General features: G+C 39.0%; 1 protein-coding gene across 3 annotated transcripts in view; it reads left to right on the plus strand.

Moving 5' to 3' along the window:
* RAB3C (RAB3C, member RAS oncogene family) overlaps positions 1–25,341 on the plus strand; it is a 119,747-nt gene extending 94,406 nt beyond the window's left edge. For all 3 annotated transcript variants that reach the window (XM_064735414.1, XM_064735413.1, XM_064735412.1), the window contains exons 4-5: positions 5,645–5,769; positions 17,191–25,341. In XM_064735414.1, coding sequence (XP_064591484.1) covers positions 5,645–5,769; positions 17,191–17,378 — 313 coding nt within the window. In that variant the 3' untranslated portion in view covers positions 17,379–25,341. The remainder of the gene's footprint in view (positions 1–5,644; positions 5,770–17,190) is intronic.
* Positions 25,342–27,415: the final 2,074 nt, after the last annotated feature.

Below are 27,415 nucleotides of genomic sequence, written 5' to 3' on the forward strand. Positions count from 1 at the left end.
AATTCTAGTATATTCCTGCTATGTCAATAACTGTGGCCACAAAAGTCTAGTCTTCAAGTACACCAGGACATTTGCCTTGTTTTTTGCTAAGATTGCTTAGTACTCTCTTCAAAATTCCAGTTAGAGAGCTGAGTTGGGGGTTTGGTTGGTGGTTTATCTATTTTGAGTTACTTGTCTCCCACTAATACTAGATTGTTTACTGGAGAACAGATGAAAAGCCTGAGGCCACCTCTCTCCCTGCCCAGCCTGCAGCAAGGTCTGAGCACCCAGTGCAGAGCAGCTGGTACAGAGCCAGATTCCCAGTGTCCATCAAGACTGAGCGTTGCAGTCCTTTAATGTGCCATAGAGAATAATCCTACATGTGCCTCATTTTCTTCATATCCAAAAGATAAGCTTGAAAGAGAGAGGGATATGTAAACTCCAAGATGCTGTGGCATCCTTTAGGCACACAACCTATCAGTATTGCTGGGAACAATAAGAGTTTAGGTGACATAGAGGGCATGGGAAAAAGAATGAAGCATATGGTGTACACTGAAGTGTAAAAACACTTGGCTGTATGAAGGAGACCTCAGACTCACTCTGTGGAAAAGCTGGCTTGAATGGGAAGTGTGTCAGTGTCTTCACAAACAAGGAGAGTGGGAAAGGATTCGTGGCATAATTCCATCATCTGAAAAGATGTCAATAACAGAGCTTCCCCTTACTATCCCTGTCTGCATTAGGGGTTTGAGAGGGCAGTGGTGTGTCTTCCCATTTCACAGGAAGGAGACTGGGGGAAGAGGGAAAGAGATTCTTCCTTGCTTCAATTACAGAAGGAAAACAATGTCTCCTGACAAAGCTGGAGAGCAACCCTTCCTGCTCAGAGAGGCATGGACACTTGGCACACTCTTTAGAAAATAAAGGCAGGAAGTTCACCTGGGGACACTGAACACTTTTAGAAACACCTCCAAACTCATAGTTGCTTCTCTGATACTGCCTCTTACCAAATAAATAAACTGAGAAAGAACAGATAACCTGGGCTTCACCTGAGATCCCACCACTACCCTGTGACCTCTAGTAATTCAGCTAAAGGACTTTGCAGTGACCATGCTGTAGATAAAGACAGGAGAATTATTTTAAGGACTTATCAGTGCACTCAACAGTAACTTAAAAAAAAAAAAAAAAAAAAAGTTTGATAGAGGTTTTTTTAATGTGGTTTTGGTTTTCTAGAAGTTTTTTGCATAGGTTTGATGTTTTCTTATTTCTTTTTCCTGGCAAGATGATGCACCCCAGTTCATTGAGTATTCCTTTCATAAATCAAAACATCAGAAGTACAACATGTTTCCTGAACTTGCTGGAATAAACATTATACATAGGCCCCTCTGGAGCATTTTGGTTAGGGTGTTTGTCTTGCTGTCCGTGCATGTGAATTACTACATAATTAATCTAAAAGTCTGTAAAATCAGCCTCTCCATGGTAGGCAAGCATCCTTGGAGGACTTGGTCCAAAGTATGGTGAATAGATTGAGGCTATCTGAAAGTTCATATTCCTCGTATATTCACTCCATGGACATGTCTTTACTGAATATATTTGCTTGCCTTCCACGTGGTCTGTGGGTGAAGACATCACAGGTTATATGAATATTTGCCCTGGACATTGGTGAGTTAGTAAAAAGGCATGATCTGAAGAGATATTCAGAGTAAACTCAAGATATATCGTCAGTGGGTGCAACCTGAAATATATTGAGTAGTGGGTTGAAGATCTATTCCCAGCAGGCCATGTGCACATAACTCACAAACATACAGCACATTTATATGCATATATACATGACCAGGTACAAACATATTGCAGACAAAACCACCTAGGACCCCCCAGGGTGCTCCTGCAAACACCAAGAGCATCATCATCCTCACACTCCTCCCCTCCAAAACAGTGCAGCATCAAGATCCATTCAAGAGAATGTGTATCTCTGCAGGCATACACATTGTGTCTCCCTCCATCATCTGGGCTCATAACCTCAATCTGCCCAGTAGCTGTCCCTGGATCCCAATCTCCTCAATTTCTGGCACCTGGAAATAAGCCTCCAGTATTGACTTGCAGTGATGGGTTTCATGCTGGGATTTACTTGGAACAACCCTGAAAGGGACCTGGATGTGGTGTCCCAGTATTTTTCTGAGTCTTAATTTGGTAATCACACTCCTGCTCCACCAGGATAGTGTACATAGGCTTTGGATAATCTGATGTTTCCTGCAATAGGCCTGAGAGCACCCAGGACCAGGAAATTATTTGGGCTCTCTCTCCTGCCACAATCTCTCTGTGCTTCTTTTGGACGCATAGATAAGCTTTTATCACCTAATCCAATGTGAACAGTCTGGTTTCCACAGCAGTGACATCCGTGCAGCTCCCCCATATTGCTCTGTGCTATCTACCTTGTTTTGCAGCATCTCAGCTGCCTCAGCCAGCTGGGGCTGCATGTTCCCGAAGCCGGCTCTGTCACAGCATTCCTTGCAAGCTGACCAACAGCACACACAGGCCCCTTGCCATTGCTGCCTGGGAAGTTATTTGAAGATCTCTCTGTTTTAAGATAAGCCAAAAGCATTACTTTTGTCTGCATTCAGCTCTTTTTTGACAAGGGGCTGGTAGAATTGCAGTACAGTGAGCACAAGAATGGTGTTGATCATGGAAAGCAATGGATCATTGCACTCCTCCATTAATCTGCCCCTCTGGAGTCTATACATTATAAAAATTCAAGCATGATGCAGATTGCCTGCCTACCATAAAACTAGAAAGGGAAACATATATAGGATAAATTACTATTGACATACACCAGGTCATGAAAGTGAACAAGAAATGTCTTTTTCAGCTTACTGCAAACACCCTCTTTGCCTTTTCATGTCTTCAGTCTTCCTCAAGCTGAAGTTCTTTACAAGGACAACAGTTTGTGTTTTGGACTAATCAGAAGCCTTGGTCATTTGTTTCTTGTATGCAAGGAACAGCAAAATCTCTTTTTTTTTTTTCAAGTGACCTATGTGTTGGCTTTGGTGGAGAGTTGTGGGAATCAAAACCTACAGAGGCCAATAGTGGAACTATATGTATAAAAGAAAACATAACAGTAATAAGCCTATTATATCCTTTGAATCAAGCATCTGCTGATGTGGTGTTGGGTGTGAATACATTTGACTAATTTTCAGTCAGTTATATTTCTGCTCTACTGAGTCGTTTGCAAAATATAAGCCTTCGGATTTGTTTGCAGGGACAAGATCTCTTCTTGTTACTTAAAAAAAATAACTAGAAGATGAGACAAAAGCAAGATAGATTAAAAAATGTCTATTAATAAAATAAGTTGCTTAAGTAATGAGAAGAATTTAAATGTACAGATTTGTAGTTGTAGAACAAATAATCTGGCTGCAGTAAAATGAAGGGACCTTACATTCTTAATGAAAGAAACTAATGTAAAACTCTGGAGGCAAAGTCTGCAAAACATGGCTGAATGAATGCTCTTTACAGTTGTGTGATGATATTTCTTCAGGCTGTATTTCTTCATCAGTTTATTCTATTTCAACTTTACAGGTTATGTAAGTTATTCCTTAATAAGTAAAGCTTAATATCTTTACTCTATATTTTGCTTTCATAATGTATTTGATTTCCTGCTGACATAAAGGGAATAAATTGGCTCCCAACTAATAATTGTTCAGAGCTAAGCTCTTTTAGGGTCCTTAATGGACTAACATACTCTGACATTTGAGGTACTAGTATTTGCAAAGTTGCTGTGGTGACAAATGTAGTTCGGGTTCAAAATCACAATAATAATTCTACTTTGCTTAACTACTCAGCATGATTCCAAAAGGACATTTCTGCTAAAATGAATGCATGTTTTCCTTTTTTCCTGAGAAATGGTATCTTTAGTAAAATATAAGTGTATGGGGAAGTTTGACTTCTTTTTGGTCACAGTACCCTACACCTACTCAAATTACTATTAAAACATTTAAAATAGCACAGTGAAGAAAAGATTGAAGAAAAGATCAGGTCAGGCCCAAGGGAACAATCTGTAGAACAAAAAGTCTGGGACTTGCCTCAACTTCTTTTCGGTTGTTGTGATAACGTAAAACATTCCTAAAAGCAGTGATTCTTCCCTTTAAATTTCTCTGCCTGTCACTGCAAACCCATCGGATGTGGCCTAGAGGGTTTTTTTTCACTCATGCAGGGAACCTGTAGGCAATGGCATTGGACCTAGGGTCACAGTGATAGCTCTAGCAGCTTTTGCCCATGGCCATCCCTCTGGTTTTGCAATAAGCAAAGCCAAATGGGGAGATGTGATACATTTTGTGTCTTTCACTAGAATCAGTTGTCAGACTAGATTAGAAAAGATCATGATATTTTTTAATAATGTAAGACTTTGCAGACCGGGGTCTCAATAAGTAGAGATGATGGCTGTGTTATGAGAAGGGGTCACTAGTAAATGTACCGATGCAGACCAGCTTCCAAAATATTTAGGTGACAGATTTTTGAAGCTATTTCATATTTTGTCAAAGCGACTTTGAGAAAAAAAGTCCATCATATGCCACAGGATCCCTTTCCAGGGTGTCCTCTCATAACCATGTAGTTATAAAAGTTAGTTTCTATTCTATTTTTTCCTAAGCACCCTGTATTGTCCAAGGAGGGAGGGAGGGAGGGAGGAAATGGTGTGGGACAGGCTGGCAGAAAGAGGTATGCTCTCTGTCTTTTTCTCTCTCCATTGCTCATTGATCCCACCAAAAACTTCAAGCCTAGAGCCAGACTTAGTCACTAGTTCAAGACAAAGCCTAAGTGCTTGGAGGAAGTTTCCTGCATCCTGTGTCACCATCAAGGGCACATACTGCTCCCAGTCAGAAAGTGGTAACCAGCAGCATCACTCTTGGCTGAGCCAGCAGCTTTCCTTCTACAGGGCAGACCTGGGTACCAGCAGAATGGTGGCAGGCAGAAACTGACAGGCACCACGAGTGTGGTTCCAAGTCACCCATTATTGCCCCTGCTCAAAGAAACCACTGTAAGCTGTTTACCACCATCACTCATGGTCCCTATGGTGTTTTAAGGCCTCAGACACTTCCATTCAGCTGCAGTCATGGCTAAGGCTTGTACAATTTAAACAGAAGGTAAGTCAGAGTTCAAACTCAGCCTCTGCCCATGGCTTAATGCACAATGGAAATGTTGCTGACCTTCTGGTAGATAAAAGACTTGCAGAGAAATGTGATGGAGAGGAAGACAGACTAGCTCAGAAATTTTTGAAGTTTTCCTGCTGAATTTACATCCTGATCTCAAAAGTAAAAGATAAGAAATTAATACATTGTTGATTTTCTTTCAGAGCTCTGTTTTTAGATTGTAAGGTTTGTATTAAAATGTGAAAATGGGAAAAAATATAATCTCTTCTTTCTAAAAGTAAAGGAAGAATGTTGAGGGCAGGAGAAAATACTATTTTCAGCAAGCAAAAGTAAACCCTGTGTTGATACTATCTCTGTAACAGTAAAACCTGACAGATAATCCTTAGCTTATTTGAAATCTGCAATTAAACAGAGTCATGTTACCCTGGTTGTCAAAATCAGTATTGTCTCTTTTGTCTTTTTGCAACTCTTCCTGAAATTAAGGGGAATTTGCTTTGCTTTGACTCCTTTCTCTCCCTTTCTCTTTTAAGGTCAACTCAAATCAAAACGTACTCTTGGGATAATGCCCAGGTTATTTTGGTTGGCAACAAATGTGACATGGAGGATGAACGGGTAATCTTCACTGAGAGGGGAAAACATTTAGCAGAGCAGCTTGGTAAGAAATGACACAACAAAAGCTTTGTGGTTGTTTGTGAGAATGCAAAAATTAATTTAATTTTTAGCTTACAGAACTTGCAAATACTATTCCTTTACATTCATTGTAAAGGAATAGTCACACACTCCTTCCCTTTTATTTCTACAGCCTTTTTGACATGGAGCAAGAAGACAAGTAAGTCAGAAAACCCCAAGCAAGGGTGTTTTTTTCCAGTCCCCTCAACAACAACAACAAAAAAAAAAAAAAAAAAAAAAAAAAAAAAAAAAAAAAGAAAAAAAAAAAAAAGAAAAAAGAGAAGAAAGGAGATATTGCAGAAAAAGCTTACTAGACCTTTTTGCAACTTGAGTGGATTTGGGTTATGATTAGCAATACCGATAATCCAGAACAGAAATATGCTGCTGTCCCACTGCTAACACTTCATCCACTGATCTACTGTTCATTCACAGAACTGTAGATATGGACTTGTTTCATAAGGTCTCCTTCTGGGAAGCAAATTCTGTACACACAGAAAATTGCCAAGCTGTGAGCACCTTTGTTGTTTCTGTTTCTACACAACAGTGTTATCCTTTCATACCACAAAATGTTTTTGGAGTGACACTGGTCAAACTTTATTGGCAAATCTCCAGAGCATCATTGTAATACTAATACCTAGGCTCTTTTTTCCTTCAAATTTCCTGATCTCTGGAGAGTAAGCTCAGCAAGTGTGTAAATCAAACTCTGGAATTGTTAGAGGTCAATTTATGTACAGGGAATCATAAATTATGGGCATGGATTTGTTATTGTTTTTAAAACTCTGTGTAGTGAAAGCTCAGTCTGGTCAAAATACGTGTAACCAAGATCTCCTTGTCACTATTCCTATAGAGGGAGGTAGATGAAAGGATGTTTTAATTGGAGATCTAATCTCATGCTGGTGGTTCTTAAGTCATGTATGTTCATAGGTCAATGATCTTATTTTTAAAAAAATATTGTTTTCCACTTGTACAATTACTTTTCCTGGTAAACAATTTTAACAGAGTAACATACCTTCCTATTGAATCTGTCTTAATAAGTGCTGCATATGTGTAAAAGAACTTCTTGAATGAATATGTTAACGATTGCTGTAAGTTAGTCTTTGAAAGATGGCAGGAAATATTTAACAGAAGGTTATACCCAGAAAACTTACCAATATTTGTAAAGAATTGAGTTCTCAAACTGATTGCGATCAAACCATTAACAGAGGATATTTATCTTTGCAGAAATACCTGTCATATTTTTATATATATTTTTCTATATATGTTCTTCCCATTTCTGATGTTTACTCATTGCACTAGGAGATAGGAATATATATTCATTGGACAAAGAGATCCCAAAAATCTAACTGTATACTTTTACCATTAATTTTGACAAGGTGCTGAAACATTTAGCAACAACCATTAATTTTCACTATAGAGTTTGAAATTTTTTTAAAGTCACAAAAAAATCTGAATTTCTATGCCTTGAACCATATTCCTTCAAAAAAAGAAAAATAACGCAATGAATTGACAAGGCATCCGCAAAGTCATAAATTTATGAAGGACAAGAAGGAACTTTGCATGTTTTACAGTCAGGAATCCTCAGATGTAATAACCAATGCTTGAAAAGAAGAAAAAAGGGTAATGAGATAGATAACAAAACTCATGTTTCAGGCTTTAAAGCAAATTCTAACTCCTGGGATTTAAAATTCAATCTTTATAGAAGAAGATTATCCTCTATTTCCATATTTATCTACTCAGGGAGTTTCTTTTCTCAGATATATATCCTGTGGCTATCTCAAGGGTAGATTAATTGTATTAGATAACTTGTGTCTCTGATCCAGTCATTTACTGTACTCAGACTGCACACACAAATGTTTACATGTTTCCTGTACAGCTACAATAGTTTCTTAAATCTGCCCTGAGAGTGGGTGAGGTGATGTCAGGAGCAGCAGAAGACTTTTCCTTAACTGCAGTAAGTGCCCTGGACTTGCTGGCTGGTTTGGAGGGCACCCACTGTGTTACACACATGGGACTGTCTTTTGTTTCTCTGGCAGCAAATTGATAACATCTCTTACAGACAAGTTTTAAAGATAACCATATAGATTTTTCTGTCCAGGCAGACATTTTAAAACTGAGAGCCCTTTGAACACAGTGTTGATCACAGACACAAGCCAATAAGATTCATCAGTGCTGTACAAAAACTAGGCTGTGACACCTTCTATTCTCAAGTGCAGTTTTATTTTCAGCCCTTGTTTATTTGAAGTCCCTAAGAAAATGAACACGTGCACCTTCTGGGGGGACTGTTCAGAAGGTCAAAAAGAGCACTGGGAGTTTAACCCTCTGGGCAACATGGTGTTCTGTTGAGAGCAGTGTTATTGGAAAATGGAGACTCCTTTTGGCTCCTGACCTCTCTGAAAAGTGTGGCCTTAAAGTTCAATAACAAGGTGTAATCATTCATTTCTTTAAATCACTGTGCTGGCTTTTTTCTCAAGTGCAACCCAAACAAGGAGTTTAAATGAACCAACAATAAATCTTATTACTGTTGGAGGAGGTCTGCTGAATGAGACAACTGCCCTGTGGTACATATGCATACCTTTTCATGGCATACTCAAAGTTCACAAAAGAATGAAGGAATAGTTAGGAACCCAGATCTGACCTTGAAGAAAATTACAGAATCTTTATGAGGACAGAATCTGTCATATTTGCTTTGAAGATATTTTTTAAATTTATTATTAATAGCATGACACTGGCAGTACCACTATGGATCCTAGCTACAAGCAGTGTTGTAGGTATTTTGTAAAAGATGTGAACTGGCAAACATGCAGTGATACTTTCTCTGACCATAGAAAATTATATTTGTGGTTGTCATGAACCAAATGCAATACATTTATATTCAATAGGCCTTTTGTAATTTTTTTCTGTGATTTGTACAATGATGTCTTTGAAGCCATATAGAGTCAAACCACCCACAATATCCTTTAAATATGGGCAGTTTATCTGTTATCTACTGCTCCTTTGAACTGGCCCCCTGATAGTTTAATTTTATTTTTCTTCACTGTTATACTCTTACAAAGAGTATACAATTGATTGCTATTACCTGCACTGTACCTCTGTGGGTTTCAGAGAACTCTGTCATATTCCATTTTTCTCCATAAGGTAATTCCCAGAATATTTAATTGTTCCAGGCATAAAGACACAAAGACATACATTAGTCATTCCTTATCATCCCATTCAGTACTTTCTTAAAGTGTTTTTTTTTCAGAAATCAGTTCATGGTTGTTTAACACAATAGCATCATTAACAGGTTAAGGTTAGAATGAAATGAAAAGAGATGAGAGCAAATAAAGTCACATAACTTTTCCTCATATAGGTATTATTCCAAGAATGTGTAAAAATGTGACAAACTAGCCAATAGAGAGAAATAATTAATACAAGTAATGACAGCAAATGCATTTAAAGAAGTTTATTCACTAATCACTAGCAAAAAAGGGTATGGAATGTAATTCTTATGATATTTTCTGTCTTCAGGAATATTTGCTCTGAGCAGTACATGGATTGGCTATCGAACGAATAGAAATATAGTCAGCATAAATTTACATGCTTTAAAGCATTTTAGCAAAACAAGAGTTTGAACTTCCTGCGAGCAAAATGCATGCACTCTTGCCAGCTGAATTGCTCACACAGTTTTCTGAGATACTGCTCTCATGCTCTCATGCCTTTCAGCAAAACTCGTACATTCATGCAAGTTTGGTGTCAAATGTCAGACAAACATTTGACAAAATGTCAGAAGAGAAATAAAAGGAGTCACAGGTGGCTTGATGTCTTCTTGTTTCTTCTATCCACAGTCTGTATGATATAGTGATATTGTAATCTACATTCCAGCTAAGAACTAGCAAGGAGAGGTGTGCACAGGCCTTTGAATAGAGTCTGAATAACTGCACAGGGAAATGGATAGCTGCATATGCAGTTTGACATAAAGTTTTGCCATTTATTTGGGGCATTCTACTGTGCCTGTTAACTAGATACATCAACTTTTATGTGTTCTTTGGTTTCTCAGGTTCTTCTTATTTTTTGCCATCCAGGATCAACCATGGCTGGGGGCATTCATCATATCTAAGTATGCCCTAGGTTGCACTTGCCTGTTTTCTAAATTTATCCTGGCATCCTATTTCTCCTAGAGGCCAACATCCAGTGTCAGCAAACAAAATGAAATGTGCTCACCCTTTCTGGGTGAGCTCTCACATTCTTTTCTGCAAGGGGCAGTAGAAACCAGGCCTCACACCGTATTCAGGGAACCTGCAAAGGCCTCTGAATATTATGTGTGTCATGGTCAGCAGTGCCTGTGACTTCAGTGCACCTCCACAGCTTGTCACTCAGAGAGATGGTAATTTTTTACATACCTTATCTCCATATTTTCTCTTCTCATTTGGGTGACCCCCTCCTTCAAGTCTTTACTTTCCTTTTTCCTTTTCCTTTTCCTTTTCCTTTTCCTTTTCCTTTTCCTTTTCCTTTTCCTTTTCCTTTTCCTTTTCCTTTTCCTTTTCCTTTCCCTTTCCCTTTCCCTTTCCCTTTCCCTTTCCCTTTCCCTTTCCCTTTCCCTTTCCCTTTCCCTTTCCCTTTCCCTTTCCTTTCCTTTCCTTTCCTTTCCTTTCCTTTCCTTTCCTTTCCTTTCCTTTCCTTTCCTTTCCTTTCCTTTCCTTTCCTTTCCTTTCCTTTCCTTTCCTTTCCTTTCCTTTCCTTTCCTTTCCTTTCCTTTCTTCTTTTTTTTTCTTCCTCTTCTTCTTCCTCTTCTTTATTTTTCTTTATTTTTCTCATTTTTCTACTTCATTGTTTTTTCTCTCTTTCTTTCTCTTGATTCCCAGTGCTTTCACAATAATTTCCACTAAAAACAAGAACAAAATTCTTACTTCAAACAGAATCATCCCTCCATGACTATTTAGTTTTCAATTTGTTCTTGGCTCATATATTTGGGTAGGTAATGGTTTTGCCAGGGAGAAAACAGACAGGATTGAGCTGTGAATACATATCTTTAAATTAAACCATTTAGCATGCCAGTAAGCCTGAAAGTGGGGCATTTGTCAGTGTTGGTGTCGGGTCCTACAGAGGGTGCAGTTGTGGTGGTCTGACCCAGGCAACAGGAGCAGACCTGCTGCTGGGATGGAACAGGAACAGGAGCGGGAATGGTGTCTGAATCCTTCCAGGGCTAGGGCACAAGGCAGCAGCCCCCCAGCATCAGGACTGGGGTGCACCTTCACTGGCCAGGAGTGGAGCCCTGGGGAGTAGCACGTGCATTAGGCATCTGTGGGCATGCTGTGTGTACGAGGCAGCTGTGAGTTTAGGCACTGAAATGAAGAGACATTTTTAGTGCTGTAATTTTGGCATGTAAATGAGGAAACAAGTGGGAGCTGACACCTCAGCACACACAGTTTGCTAGAACAGCGAGTTCTGTTTTGCCTCTGTGGCTGACTGGAGGCTGTGGTGCACAAGGCAGGGTCACCCACAGCTTAGAGAGCACAGACATATGGCTGCATCTAAATTTGCATTAAAAATGAAAATAATTGGGTTGTGCTGCAATATGCTGGTTCAAACTTCCATCCTGCACTGTTTTTTAGCTTTTTTTTAATGGGCAAATATTAGTTCCAGGGAAAAGAGACTGACTGACAGCACTGACAAATACCAGTCTTCTGTTTAGCTACAACACAGACAGGGTATTGGCAGAGCAATTACAGGCTCCTGTCCCCAGGATGTTCTTTTACTGAGGGGAAAGCCAACCTGCCATTGCTTTCAGATACTGGGAGCTGCATTACAGCCAAGTTATTTAATAACAATGAGGAGCAAGGGTTTGCTCAACCCGTGTCTCCTGTAAACACACACACAAAAAAAATCTTTGCTAGAAATCTATTTAAGTGCCCAAATGCACTCATTTAAAAGGTATCTGAAAATGGCAATCAAAATCAATACAACTGGAATTTATATGAAACCTTCTGTTCTGAAAGACTGGAAAAGGAGATGTTAGCTAAAGCATGACCAGTAACAGCCCCTTGGGTCTCCCCATTCTGCCATAGCTGACAGTCCCACTTTAGCTTTGCTTTTGTTAATAAATTCAGCCATCCTAAAGACTGGATAAATAGCTTAGCATTTCTGATAATAATGTTTATCTTCCTTTTAATTCTCTATTTTGAATGGTGATAGAGCACTGCTCTTCACTGGGATAGTATTAGCAGAGTACTGTTCTGAGTCTTGATGTTTTTTAAATAATTTTCTGATCATAGCCCAGCACTTGGGCTTGTTAGGACAGCAGAGATCCCATCCTATTGATCTAGAGAGCAAAGCACAGCAAACCAGAACTGCTGCCCATAACCGGAGAGTTGCTGATGTAGAAGATACTTTGAAGAACAGCAGTTGTCTCCAGCTACTTTCAGCCCAGTTCCCTCAAGAGAGGTGACCTTTCAGTCATACCATGTGTGTCCTTTCTCTCCTTGACTGAAAAATATTGACAGTTCTGAGGAAGCGGACGTCTGAGCAGAGAAGAAAGGTCTTGCAGTTGCCTTGACTGACAGCCTGTAATGTGAATGCAAAACTTATTAGATACTATTCATAGCAGGCAGGAAGGTAAGTGCCTGCCAGTGCCTGCTCAGAGCTACCCACAGGATGCAATTTTAAGAAGATAAGTCCTTATTAACACCTCTCTTTTATATACAATGATATTGTTAAATTATTAATTCCCATGACTTCCTGGAGGTTGCCTTTTACACCCTGCTCTTACAAAGGGAGCAGCTTCCTGCATCCATTTCTTGCTCTGATGCTGCAGTCTCCTACTACTCCTTACAATTCTGGATTGAACCAGACACTGACAAAAGCAGCACTAAGGACCACAGCTCAAGCTTGTCTTCATGAAAATTTAGAAGGATAGTTAGTGAGGGAACATACCCTTGTGGACATCTGTAAAATGTGACATATGGGCTGATAAATTAAATTGTCTTTATTGTAGAAAAACACTCTGAAACCAAAATGCCACCTGACCAACTTGTGAAACATCAGCATAGATCTTGTCTGCATTGTCTGTGGAAATGTTCTTGGTTTGCTGTCTAGCCTATGCTCTTGATGTCATGTTTTCTCAGGAAGATGAGAGAGTGCAGAATGTTCTTCTCTTTGCATATGACTGTGCTTTCTGAGCGTTTTTCTTTCCTGTGTTTTGAAAGCAGACGTAAGCAAGTGTTAATGAGCAGTTATGAAGGAGCCTCTACAGAGCTAGCACACATGTGAGGCAGAGAGGGTACAAAGTCAGTACATCTGGCTGTGTGTATGATTCAGGAAAGCCATCTAAGTGCTCTGTGTGCATTGTAGATCACCAGGAGAACAACAGAACCGTGCCAGTGCCCTGTCTAGCTCTGCTGCTGTAGTGCTCTGTAAGAGCTGCCAAGAACTTGCCGGCCTTCTTTGAGTCAGTAGTAGGGAAAGAGGGAATCAGCAAAGGAAAACAGAATTAAACACAAAATAAGCATTTAAAATATCATATTCCATGTTCCATACACTTTGTACATATGTTCAGGCAACACTTTGGTGTATTGGATTTTCTGAGTTTCAGCTCTGTTCTCCCTGATCTACCCACTTACCACTTGGGCTTGTCATGTCTTTACGATAATCTCCTCTGCCTGGCCTCAGGCCCATCAGCAGTACAGATCATCACACGTGGTGGGAACATGGTGTTTTTTGAGCTCTGCTTCCCTGGGCAGCACCAGATAGCTGCCCCACTTCACACTTATACCCTCATGGAAAATATTTTATCTCAATTAATAATGAGCAGTGAAAAACAAACTTGAAAAAAGTACTAGAAGTCATAGAACTTAGGCTGTCATACACAGGGATTTATGAAGCTTAGGGTGTTTAAGAGCCATTAGTAAAATAATTGCAAGATGAGTCAGTAGAGAAGGAGGTGCCATGGGGAAAAAAAGATCTGCAAAATATTCCATAAAAAAATGAAAACAAACAGAATTCTAGCCTTGATTCCAAGAACACCCTGCTAGGAAAAATTCTGTATAGCTTCTTGAAACTGTTCCACAGTCAAGGTTTTGGTTAAACAAACAAACCAGCCAAAAGAACCAACCTAATTTGTTGGGGGACCTTGCACAAGGTAATACTCCCATGAGAAATTGAATCCCTTGCCCAGGACAATCAGTGGCTCTTTTGAGTGCCTACAGGAGCCTCTCTTGCAAGGGTCTTTGTAATGGCATCTTTGGCTACATCAGAGAGATTCTGAACTCCTGTTCTGCTGAAGTTTTGCAATCCTGCTGGTCCTACTTGCTCAGTACATACCACAATGCTTTGACAGTGATTACCCGAAACTGCATAAAGATTTTCTTAACTTCTTAATTAGCTTCAAAAGACTCTTCTGTGTTACCATGTCTGCACCTGTGAGAACAGTGTCTTACCTATGTGCAGCTGCATCTGTTTTACAGAGAACTGCCTGGAAGGAGCTCACATGTATGCCCCATTCTCTTCTTGGGAAGATGGATGTTTATTTGCATATTCAAGCATATAAAAAGCACCAGTCATAGGTCTATACACAGAAGGAGCTTTTTGGGCTAATAATGTTCAAAATTCCCACCCCTACAGTTCCAGTAAAGAATATAGCATCAGTTTTATTGTGGAGGCAATTGGGTGCTCAGCCACTTTCTCTCAGGTCTGTCCATTGCTTCATCTATGCAGCAAAGCCTAGCCTAGCAGGTCCAGGCAATTAATGTCCAAATTGATGGAATACCCTCATAGCCTGATATCCAACTACATCACTGCTATGACCACAATTTTCTTCTTATATTGAAATCATATCTGAAATTCCATAGAAATCTCCAAAGTATTTTATTTGAATCAATTATTTTGTGCTTGACACTCTGTAAGCCTCCATTTAATCTGGAGAATATGTGCCTTATAATTTTTTCATTATGTTCTCATGCAAAACATCCTCACCAAGATAGTGGGCCTGTTTTCTTGATTTTATCCTTGTTACAGTAGTTCCTGACATAGGCCTCCTCTCTGTGACTGTTTTCCTTTCATTTTCTGCTTTTCTCTCTCTAGATCTCTTACTTAGATATCATATCTGCTATTTCATTATCATCTGATGAGCTCATTATTCTATCTTTATAACTGTAAAAACTGTTCCACTCCCAAATGTGCATTAGATTCAGTGTTCTTCCTATCATCTCCCAAGCTTTGGTGCATCATTCCCCCATTGTTACTCAACCCTTCTGCCCTATGATTCTGCTTGTTCCTCTATGGAACGGCTGCTTTCCTCCTCCTTCCTGTGAAGAAGACACTAGGATCTGTGGAAGGTTCTTGACTGCATTGCTGGGCTGGGGCTGCATCTGAGTTTCAACACAGCACACTGAAATTGTGGACGATCTTCCTTTCTCCAAGCAGCTCCCAAATGATCTGAACAGCATTCTACTGCATGGAGCTCTGCGGGAGGGCCAAAACCACCAACAAGTGATGTTACACTGTCTTTTCTCATTTTCCTTCTAATTTGGAACAAAGGAAATGTGCAAGCAAAGCTTAACTAAAGCAGCATTTAATAGATTAAAACTATATCCTTGTATCTAATTTTTGTTGGAAGTCTTTTATTATTCACAGTTTTCCTGCTTTGCAGTGAAATATGGAATGGAAAAGTTTTTATGGCAATGTATTCTCATATTGGTGAGCTTACCCTTACACTTCTTCCTGATACTAACAGAAGTCATATGACCAATTAAATCCCTGTACAATATTGGTAGCTCTTGTTATCTAATCTCCCTATGAACACCAGCTTTTGCCAGTGCTTAGCTCCTATACATTAAAACATTTTAGTGCTTCCTGACACTTTGGTACAGCACCTTACATAAATTAAAAATACAAAAAAATCATTCAGAGCAGAGTTGAGTTTGTACATTGCTTATTACTTCTGGCTGGGTTATCATGTCAAGGTAAATATAATTATCTGCAGTAACTCTAGTGTAGAGCTCAAATTGCAAAAGTTGCATAGACAACAGTTATAGGACTGAATGTGTAGATTACATTCTGTTTAGATGGCATACTGAAGACATAATACTAATGTGACCCAAGTACTTGCATTTAAATTTCCTGTGGCCTTTCAAAACAGAATAAAACAAAACATTCAAAAAATCAAACCAAACCACCAGACCCACAAAGATTTGTTTTCTTGTCCTTCTGCCAGGAATTTCATGTAATTGAAATTTTCTGATAGGGATTTTTCTCATACTGAAAGACAGTGGTAATTGCACATTAATATTCAGATTTAATCAGAAGGAATCAAAATAGTTATGCAAAGGGTAAGCCAGACTGTGCAAAGGTTTCTGTAAAGCTACGAGTCAATCAGATGTTTTGTAAAGTGTTTTAATATTGAACCAATAGGTAGTGGACAGATAGGAATGGAAGTAAGTTGTGAATTATCAGAGAATGGGTGAGAAATGTTCTAACTTGGGAAAAAATGTGGGAAAAGTCCTAGAAAACAATAAATAAAGGAACACAAATGCTTTGCAAAGGAAACAAGCATGTGGGAAGACCCAGCTCTGGGAGAAGCATTCTAGGTTGCAGGCTGACTGCCAAGCTGCAAACCTGGCCTAGATGAATGAGACCCATGTGGGAGGTGAGATGTGGTACAATTGGAGCCAGAGAGAAGAACTTAGCAAACTGTCTCTGGAGGGCTTAGAACAGCTGTCTCTGCTCTATAAAAGCTTCCAGTGTCCCTTAAGGGCTAAGGATAGCTATGATTTTTGCCTTTGGGCTATTCATTGGGAATGAATAGATAAAAAGTCCTTCTGTACAAATGAATTAAGGTGTTTTCTTCCTTACGTGCATTTCTGTTATTTGGTTGGGTTTTTTTTAATTAGTTCTCTTTGTGGAGTTGGGAATCCCTTTGGTCCCATGGGTTCACATCTAACTTTAGTAACCATCAAATTGCAAAAATCTTTTCTTGTCTTTCTTGGTTTTTTACCTGTACTTTTGCAAGCATTTTTTTTTTTTTTTTTTGGCACCACCTTAAATAACACAATGGAAATGGCTGTTTCCAACTGCGTAATGCTTAGAGGAATGTAATAGTTAGAGATGGAGCAGCAGATTACTTGTTCCCAATGGCTGTACATACAGGGCTTTCCTAAAATAATTCTCTGGAACAGGTATTAAGTTTTAGATTAAACTGTGTTAAAGTAGAATTTTTCTAAGGAAATATATTTGGTCCTGACTTCATCCAGCCTTGTATAAAGCCAGTAGCACTGGTGTACTTACTCTGATTGTGTTACAATTTTACCTGCTCCTCTTCCATACATGTGCTCTCATGAGTTTCCTTTCTGAGTGTCTCTTGCTCAAGAGAAGTTTGTATGTTTATTGGAGATACCGAAACATGCCTAGAACATAAACATGTTCTTTATTTTCTTAGGATTTGAATTTTTTGAAACAAGTGCCAAGGAAAACATTAATGTCAAGCAGACGTTTGAGCGACTTGTGGATATCATCTGTGACAAAATGTCAGAAAGTCTGGAGACGAATCCCACCATTGCTGCCAGCAACCAGAACACACAGCTAAAGGACACCCCTCCTCCACAGCAGCCCAACTGCAGCTGCTAATGCAGCTCTCAGCTAAGGCAGCTCCAGTGTGTTCTATTGCCAACAGAGTATTTATGAATGGTCTATATGCCTTTATTTATACTGTCTTATTAATTTATTTGGAGAACAGTCTTGTTTTACATCAGCTGTTCTAATATGCATATGGGGATGGAGCAGTTTTTAGCCTAAAAGGATGATCCATATTTTAGAACCTGGCTTTTGCATGCAGAGTGTATATTAATTTCTCTTCTCTTTTTACTGTTTTGTGTCACACTTCAGCTGGTGCCATGTCTCAGACCATGTTTGCCTATAATTGTCTCTCACTTCACTGGTTTCAAGTTATATAGTTGAATTTTTAGGGTAGTGGTCAGGGTGTTTTGACTTAGCTTCCTGATGCCACTTGTGTATTTTCCTGACTGACAATGAATTTAGAAGTATTCCTGTAGTGAGTAAATCCCTCATTCTGCCAGATCACTTGTACAAGGGACACTTCCTGAGTGCATTGCCTTGTAAAATCCACACTCACTATGTTACACATCCTGGCTGACTGAAAACTGCAGAAATCAGAAGAAAGTTAGGTCCTTGGCCCAAAGCCATCAAAATTCTCAGCTGTTCATCAACAATTTCCAACTGGATGTGGATATTCAGTCCAGAGTCTCAGAGATATTAGGTACTTCGTTCTGTTTGGACAGCTAGTGTATTTGCTTTTACATAGGAGCTGCATGTCTAGCTAATAATTTTCTGAAACTAGAATTTCTCATTCCATCATTATGGAGATCCCAGTCTTACCTACCCCTGTCGTAGAAGGCTATTTTGCTCTTTCCATGTCTGCCTGCATGAGACATTAACCACACAGTCCTATATTATGTCAGACAGAGCCAAATCCATTGTGTTTGGTTGTTCGTAGCCAAAAGCTGCCTTGTCACATTTCAGTTTTCAGAAATTTCATCTCCCATTCAGTCACTGAGACAGCTACCACCACAGTGGCTATAAATGTCTGTATTTTACTCAGACCTATTGCAGAAATGCTGATGGTGTCAGTGAACTGAAGTTTGACCTGATTTTTTCTCCATTTAGTTTGGCAAGAGAATTAGGATTTTTAAAACTTTAGGAATGATAAAAAATTGTCAACATTTCTAATCTTAGACTGAATACATTGAAAAGATCAGCAAAAATCTGTAAAGACAGCAGAATAAAGTACACAAACTCTTTTATGGTAAAGTGTTAAAACAGTTATATTTTACAGTTTTTACTCCTCTAGTAATTGGTGGAAGCTTCTTACATCTGTGTCCTGAAGTACTTTGTAAAACTACTTTACTTGCATCATAGAGACCTTTTGTAACTAAGCAGCATAACTGAAGAAGCCCTGATTATTTTATTTTTCCAATTAGACAGAATTTAATATAGGGCTGACATTTTTTAAATTGTCAGCAATGGGAAAAATCTGAAAAATAAAATAAAAGGAAGTAACGCATAGTGCACTGAATGACTCACAACTGCAAAGAAATCCTTCTTTACAGTTTATGTTTTTTGAAGATAACTTATGTAACTCCTGATACATAACTCACTAAGATAGATAGACACTAAGAGAAAATGGCCACTTTAAAAAAAATTATTAAATAATCTAAATACACTTTGACACAATAAAAGTTACTTCCAAACAAGGCATATTGACATATGTAAAAAGGATGTGCCAGGAGGGTTCTACCTGTGCTGCCTAACTTAAATTAATCAATGCTGTCTTCAGTCTGGGTTTTTAAACCATGTCTGTCCTGTTAACTAGTTTATTTAAGCAGTTTTACCCCTAGTAGACATGAAGACTGATTTACCTCCATGAAGAGAAAGCACCCTCCTTTTCAGAGTGGAGGACCAGCCAGGTGGAAGAGGTACATGCTATCCAAACAATGATCCTTTCTCTCTCTAGGGCGCTTTTTTTTCCCTCCCCCATTTAAGACAGCGGGTTGCTAAGTGTGCTGAGAGAGTTTCCCTCGTACATTTTCACACTCTAGGTGCTGGCTGATTGGAAAAAACACAAGCAGTACAAAGTCGAGCAAGCTTCATTTGAGATGGCTGCTGGGCAGTTTTCCATGTGTTTCTTGCTATGTTAGTGACTTCTGGCCGAGAAGAAGGAGCAGGAAAGCCTTGAGACAGAATTCAGCTTCAGCTCTAAAGTTCTTTAGATGAGTCTTAGGTTGTATTATTAGTCTGAACCATCTCAGGCAAGGAGGAGAGAGACATAATCAGGATTTTGGGTATATCCTGAATCATGCAGCTTGGCAAGAAGTGCAAGTATTCTAGCTTTTCTCTGAGATGTTTGATGTAAAATTGTCATTTCCTGTGCACAGTGCAAGCAGGAAAAAAGACTTCAAGGTGTCCCTTGCTGCAGTCACACTTTGCTTGTATCCATTGCAATGAATTTAGACCCTCCCTGCCTGGCTATGACCATTTAGACTTGGTAGTAGATATACATTATTAGCATATATCTTTTCAAAATAATTGAGAGATAGATTAAAAGTTCTGTACGTAAATGGGATCAGTTAATTGCTTTTCATTTTGCATCAGGAGTCTGGGCAGAAGAGTAACAGCAAAATCTAAGGAGAACCTCTGCTTCAAGTTTCTGAGGCAGCTAAGCTGCTAGGCCACCACATATATTTGGCCTTCTGCATGACATGGGGTGGCTGGGGGAAGCAGCTGTCGGAGTAGTGTTGTTCCTTAGAGTGGTAAAATATGTTAAAAGGAAAAAGCTTATCTGAAACACAGCAGCAGAGAATGAATCTGTACCTAAAACCTCTTCAAAACTTTGTGCTAACACTCAACATTGTCATGGCGTTCAGTCTGATTAATTTTTAAAATGTTCAAATAAAATACTTGGAATTTTTCAAGATGAGACTAAAACCCTGGGAGAACCATTCAGCCCTCTCAGTTGACATTGTTTTGTGTAGAAGTTTGGAAAGAATGGCCTGTTGTGGTCCCATCAAACCAAATTTATCCTATCATGGCTTTCTCTGAAATTGAAAATGTGTGGAAGTTCAAGCCGGCTTTTTCTTTCCAAACTGGGTTACCTGCTGTGGGAAAAAGTAGGCTTTGATTTTCCATCACAGGTTGGCTTTTGCAGTCATATGCTTCACAGCAATATTGAGTTTTCTGCTATACATTTGGTCACATTTAGATCATGAGCATCATGATCTCAGTGCCTCTCTCAACTAGAACTTATCTTTTGTAGAGAAACAGTAAAGACAGAAAAGCTTTTGAGAAGTAACTTACCATGCCTCCTCAAATATTCCAAGAATTCTGAGGGGACTAGCAGTGTTAGAATTTTCATTCTATGTAAAATTATTCCTTGGTCTCCTATGGGATAGAATATCCAACAGCAGCCTATGTCAATCTGGTTCAGTTCCTCTTGACTTACAGGAGAGAACTGCAATTTTCTTAAATCCAGGTAGGCTGAACGTTTTTTAAGAACCTGTTGCAACTTGATCAAGGGCCTAATTTTAAACTATCAATGCCTTGTTCTTCACATATATCAAGTACCAGGCTACAAAGCACTATAATGCTTTGTACTACAAAGCACTTGTGATGGAAGAGGGGAGAGCTCAGATGGAAACTGGGATAGCAGAAACAAAACTACTTTCAGCCTCATCACAAGTGAAAAAGTGAAAAAGTTCTTGCACACCTTGCATTGATTTGTTGTACTTTCAATATAGAAATAAAACTGAAGGTCTCAGTAAATCATTGGTCCAGCCATAGATACCCCCTTCAGCAGAGATTTATCCAGTTGGTGAGATGCAGCAGTTAATACACAGAGTATTTTTAATCTGAGAGATGAGATGCCTTTGGGCAGAGAATCCTGAGCTACATAGTGCCAGCTGAAGCTGAACTAATACTACACAATCCTTTTTCTGAGTTATGATCTAGACTAAAGCTTATAGCAGCAGGCTAATCCTGTGCATGGGCCATGCACCAGCCTTATCATGCTCTGACAATGTGCTGCTTTCTGCACCTTCAAGCTACTGGTCAGAAAATCCCTTGGGAGCACCCGGGAACATGGGGATTGTCTGGTTCCTGCGGTGCCTCAGGCTGCAACCTGCCCAACAGCCAGCCAGCCCTGCTGGGCTGAACATTCAGATGCATGTTTTTGATTCTTTTAGGAGTTCATGTTCACAAGTTACAAGTGCAACTGACTTAATACTGTGTCTGTTCTTTTTGGTGATGGTGGTTAGTTTATTTAGACTTGTTCGTTTGGTGTTTTAAATAAATGTGAACTAGCCTAATTTTCTGCCAGAAAATACTCTTTTTCTCTGAACAGCTGTGTAAGTGACTCTAAGCTGGAATTGTTTATTCCTTTGTGCTTATACTTAATGCAACACCTAGAGAAATTACCTGAGCTACGACATCTATGTGGCCTTTTTCAGAGCACCAGTTTGAAAGATTAAAATTTCTCCCCAGTCTGCTCAGCTCAGCTGTACCACCTGCATCTTTATTTTGGAAATGAAGTGTTATTTCAGGATGCACAAAATTTGCTGGAGTTTGATCCTAACTTTGAGAATGCATTAAATTTGCCATTTTTGGGAGGGGAAAAAAGTAGCAAAAATTCTACATTTGGTGGTTATGCATTTGTTTCTTTGGAGCAGACAAATGATGTTGCAATTGCATTCCAAGAGAAACCCCCTTACAAACTCCACCCCTCCCAAGCTACTATTTTCTATATTTCTTTTTTAGAACAGTAAGTTTTATTATTAACATTTTTACATCAACTAAATTATTTACATTTAGTGATCAACTAAATTTCAGTTCTGATTACAACCTAATTCCTCCTTGGCCTGTTTCATATAGACTCACGATGTATAAGCCTAGTTCTTTAGCATGACAGATTTAGCAATGTGGGACCATGAGTTTGAAGCCTCATAGACACATCCTCAGGGGGTTTAGCAACATATCTTCACTTATACCAACAGGGGAATAAGTTCTGTTAATTTGCACCATTGATCCATACATTCTGACTCCAGATTCTCCAAGACTAATCACTTTTCCAGTCTCATTTAAAAAGGCAACATATTTCAATTATTCAAATGAACTCTACCAGTTTTATTTAGAGGTAAATGTAGTTCACCTTTGCAAATTAAGCTTTTTTTTTTTCCTTTTGCTTATCCATGGGTGTTCAGTGAAGCAGAATTTGTGACTACACAAATATTACATGCACATACAGTAGTACATCTTTGACACTCATTCATTTCCCACTGTTACTTGTTTATATTCAGTGCCACTTTTCCCAAATTTGTCCTTAATTTGTCATTACTGCTGGAAATCAAATGTGTTACCAGAAGTTCATTAACCATGGTTCCAGCAGAGGTAGATGGCTTGTCATTTGTACAATCAGGTACTTGGTATCTGATCGGGGGGAAGCAAAAGTCCTCATTCCCATAATTTCACATTCACCTATAACACACAAAAGTGAAGGTTAGATAGACATTCTTGACCACTTCTGGTGATAAATCTCCTCAAGTAATTCTGACATGTACCTGCAACTAGTGATATATGAAATGTTTGTGCTGTAACTTTTGTTTGGTATTTTGTCAGTAATGTCAGATGTGTTGTGACTCGGTTGGACTGTCACAATATGTAACTTATATACTAGCATTTGTGTATTTCAAATGTCTTACATGTTGCATGAAAAAAATGTTATAAAAATAGATATTTTTTCTATTTTTGAATACCTCAAAACTGAGGAATCATGGGCCAATAAGTGCAATATTTAATTATTTACTCAGTGTATATAAACTTGTGTGAAAGGGAGAAGCATCATGTATGTGTGATAAGCTGTTGATGATGCCTGTGTGGCTTAAGATTTCTAGTAAATGTACACGTCTTGTAGAAATATTATATAGTAAACACTTTACCAGTGTAGTGTAAGAATATTCTTAAGTAACTTAAGCTATTTTTAATATATGAGACTATGGTTAAAGATATTTGTATGTTTACTGCAAGTGCATGTCAATTTTACTTTTAGAGTTCTGAGTGTCCTTTTTTGAGAATTGTCATGTTACACCAACACTAGTGGGACAGGCCTTCTGTCAGAAAATGCTTTAAACCATTTAGAAACTCTCTGCCTATGTTTTTTAAAGCATGTTCTCTAGAAGCATTAGAAGAACGCCTTAGAGCTCAGCATTTATGGTGAACTAATTATTTTTTCTTAAAGAGTCAATTACATGCTCTGTCTGCCTGTATTGCATAATATCATGAGGACATGTTTTCTTTAATCTGATACAGTTAATTCATAATACTTACCTGAAATAATAAATAGGGGTACCTGATATTCTTGCAGATGACTTGTCAGACTTTGGTTGGTGCCCCAGTTTAACATGTTTGCAAACAGCTTCAAGGTCACAGTCAGCAGCACAGCAGAGTGGAAGGTGACCTTAATTGGTCAGTTTTGACAATTAAGTTTCTTAACTTCTCTAGATACTAAAGGTGGAAGATACCTCCTTAAAGATACTGACCCACATTCTTCGCTCCGTTTTTACATGGCCTTCAAAGTTCAGCATTTCCAGTATTAGGAATAAAGCCAAGGTACAAATGGAAACAAAACGCAGGTCAGAATCTGACCATGAAATTAAAAGAAGACATCCAATAATTTATTCCTACTTACTTACATAATCCTAGTGGTTTTCTAAGAACATGAGCAAGGCCATCAGTACTCAGCAGCACCCTTGGGTACATTTGGGACCTTAAACCCTGAATCACTGATCTACCACGGGTTCCCAGCTGTGCCCATAGAGCCTGCAGAAAAGCTCATTCTGTTAACTTTTGCTAAATCTCCAGCTTCAAAGGCATGTGTCATCTGCACTGGGAATTTACTAAACAGAGACAGGCCACTGAGTCTGGGCCATGGAGAAGAATTGGGGAATTGGTTTTGCCAGACAATTTTCCTAAAAAAAACCCCATATATTCACTAGTACCATGATAAAAGGTACACAAGTAGATTTTTAATTTTCTCTGATGCATTTTTGTGACAATACATGAGGTTTAATAAATTATGGGGGTTTGTTCCTTTGTTTTGATTTTTTTTTTTAATTTGCTTGATCTGGAAAAGAATGAAATTCTAAGGCCTACAGGAAACCAATATCAAGGGTTTCCTTTCTGATGTCATCAAATACATTCTCTGAGACAGCAAAGTAGCCACATTGCATTAAGTAGCACATGACAGTACTTGCAATGACATGAAAAGTCCTTAAATTTTTTTTTTTTACCTAATGCCATTAAAATTTCTGCAAAATTATATACACCAGAGTGAAATGAAAATGTATGTAGATAGAAATTTGGGATTGCTTAGTATAAAAAGGAAATTCTTGGCAGCATTGTTGCTGAGCAACAAAGTAAGAGTCAGAATATGAGGTACAACTAAAATGGAAATGTACAGCCTGCTACAGGAGTCCCTAAACCTTTAATTGTTACGTGATCTGACAGCTCAAGGGCTGGCAGGTAATTTTACCTAGCTTTTTTAAAATTACTCACAGGCATGTGATTACATGCACGAAAATAAATGCTTTCCTTGATAACATGTAGCTGTTCTGGTTCTCTCAAACCAACTTGTTTGCTGAACTGTTCTTGAAGAAAAATTGATGTGTTTAAGATACCTTTGTGAGGGGGTGAGACTCAATCTGTGCCTTCTCCCCCGACTCTTACTGCAATATAGCTACTGTGGTTTTAAAAAATATGCTAGCTAAAATGCTGCTGGGTGATAAATTTTGTGAATCTTCTCCATAAATCCATGGGAGCTCTTGTCTGAAGGTTCAGTACAAGTTTTATCCACATGGAGAGTTTTAATTCTGTGCTGACGTAGCAACCATGTGTATTCCATTGGATATTCTTTTTGTATGTGATTTCTGTATGCCAAGTGGATTTTCTTTGTTTAATTTTTTTTTTGCTGAAAGTTTTTTTTTCCTTTTGCAATTACAATAAATATTCAAGAGACTATATTCATGAATATCTCAGTTGTGGTGATATGGTCTTACACCCTACCCCTCTCCCTTAATTTATTTCCTTTAACTTACTAAAACTGGAATAGAATAACTTCATTTTTGACTAAATGATCGACAAAGATACCACCACATCTGCAATAATTCATTTCACTAATATCCTCTCAGTAGCACTGGTGACTGTAGCTCTTTATGAATTCCACAGAACTCAGTGGGGACTTTGCCCTAATAGTCTGAAGGAGAAAGATTTGTTTGGCATTTCCCTAACAAAAGCACACTGCCTCTAAGCTGCCCTTTAAAATAGGGCAAAGCTTTTTCTTTTGATTTTTCATTGTCTAAACTGCTTAAGAGTATATGTGCTTTTTGGACACAGTTATTACTTGATCGTGTAATCTTAGTTCCAATGCATCATCTCAGTTGTGGTGGGTGGTTATTTCACACAAATTATGATGCATCACTGCTCAGTTTTTGCTTTTTCCAACATTTACACACACACTTGTGCTAGCTTGAACCCTGCTGTGACTCCTGAATTTATTTTCCCTCCACATAAATCCTAATCTTCGTTCAGTCTGTTGATCAGGTTGCACCATCCCCTTTCCCCCCAGTTCCTGCGGGCAGGTGTCTATCTATAAACTCCTTTGGCACACATCCCTTCTCACTGTTCTACCGTGTTCCAGCCAAGTCCCCCTATTTTTTCTAGTATATTTACATCCCATCTGCAAAGTATCTCATGATAATTGCTTGATTTTCTCACAACACTGAGTGCTTCCTTGCTTGCTGTTTGTGATTCTATATCTCTAGACAGGTTTTGCTGAAGTGTCTATTTGTGCAGCTCACTGCCCTCACACGTAGAGCACCTCTTTGCAGCATGTCATCAAATCACGTCTGAGAATGAAACTCCATCATTCCTTCCAGATTTTGGCAAATGTCTTGTCTTTTCCATCTACCTCCCTCATTCCATTGCTCTCTGAGATTTGCCCTAATGTACTTGTTCTGTCTATTAGGAAGAGTGGAAGACCAGAAAATGAGATGTAAGAGGGGAAGGATAGCAGGGAAAAACCAGATGATTTCTGATGGATGCCTTGGAATGAGAGAATTTTTGAACTGATTTTATTTTAAACATGTTGAAACTTTTGAAGAACTAGACTAGGGAAAATCACACATGGGTAGATGAGAACAGGGATCTACCAGGATGAAACCTCTCTCAGCAATAGGTATTTCTTGCTCAAGGGAAACATTTTCTATCCTACTTTCAGTCAGAAGGCTGAAGACAAAGTGTTTCTAACCACCAAAAAAAGAAAAAAAATAAAAGGCAGAATATCCCAGTGAAGTTAGAGTGGGTGACTTAGCAAAAACTCAAAACTGAGAAAAATAAACTCTGGTTTACACCCAAGTGAGGGGACTCACCAAGTTAATGGAAAACTGAAGGTCAGTTGTTTTTGTATTGATCTGTGCCACTCTTGAGCTGCAAAGTGAAAAACAGAAGGGCCTTCAAAAATCTGAAGTGTCCTCCTACACCTGCGTACCTGTAGGCACTAATGCAAGATCCTGAAGAAATTAACTGTAGGACAGAAGAGTTACAGCTTAACTGTCTCACGTAAGAAAGGGATGTGCTTTAAACCATGGTGAGCACAGGTCATCAGCAGCAGGCACAGGCTGTAGGAAGCCGGTGTGAGATCCTGTTCCCTATGATATCCCAGCCAGAGGGTCCTCCAGTGGGCCTGGTCCCGCTGCTCCTCTGGGGTTGAAGAAGCTGGAGGTGCTGAAGGAGTGGCAGGATGAAAAGACACTCCAGCCCTGGTAAGCCTAAGAGTGAACCCAGGCAGCTCTGCAGCCCACCGCAGTGCAATGGAGAACGAGACCAGAGACCATTCCCCCTGCGGAAAAACTGTGTGAAAGGTCCAAAGCCCACCCAAACTCCAGCTTGTTAGGAAGATAAAAAACATTGCCTTTGAGAGTTAGAAACTCGGCATTACACCCTTCACTTCCCAACAGCTGCCCCAAGGAGGCTATCTGGGGCCACCACAAGCATCATCATGGTTTCCTGAGGAGATACAGCCTTCTCTCCATGTTCAGTCACAT

This window comes from Zonotrichia leucophrys, chromosome Z, assembly GCF_028769735.1.
Source record: "Zonotrichia leucophrys gambelii isolate GWCS_2022_RI chromosome Z, RI_Zleu_2.0, whole genome shotgun sequence".
Classification (NCBI taxonomy): domain Eukaryota; kingdom Metazoa; phylum Chordata; class Aves; order Passeriformes; family Passerellidae; genus Zonotrichia; species Zonotrichia leucophrys.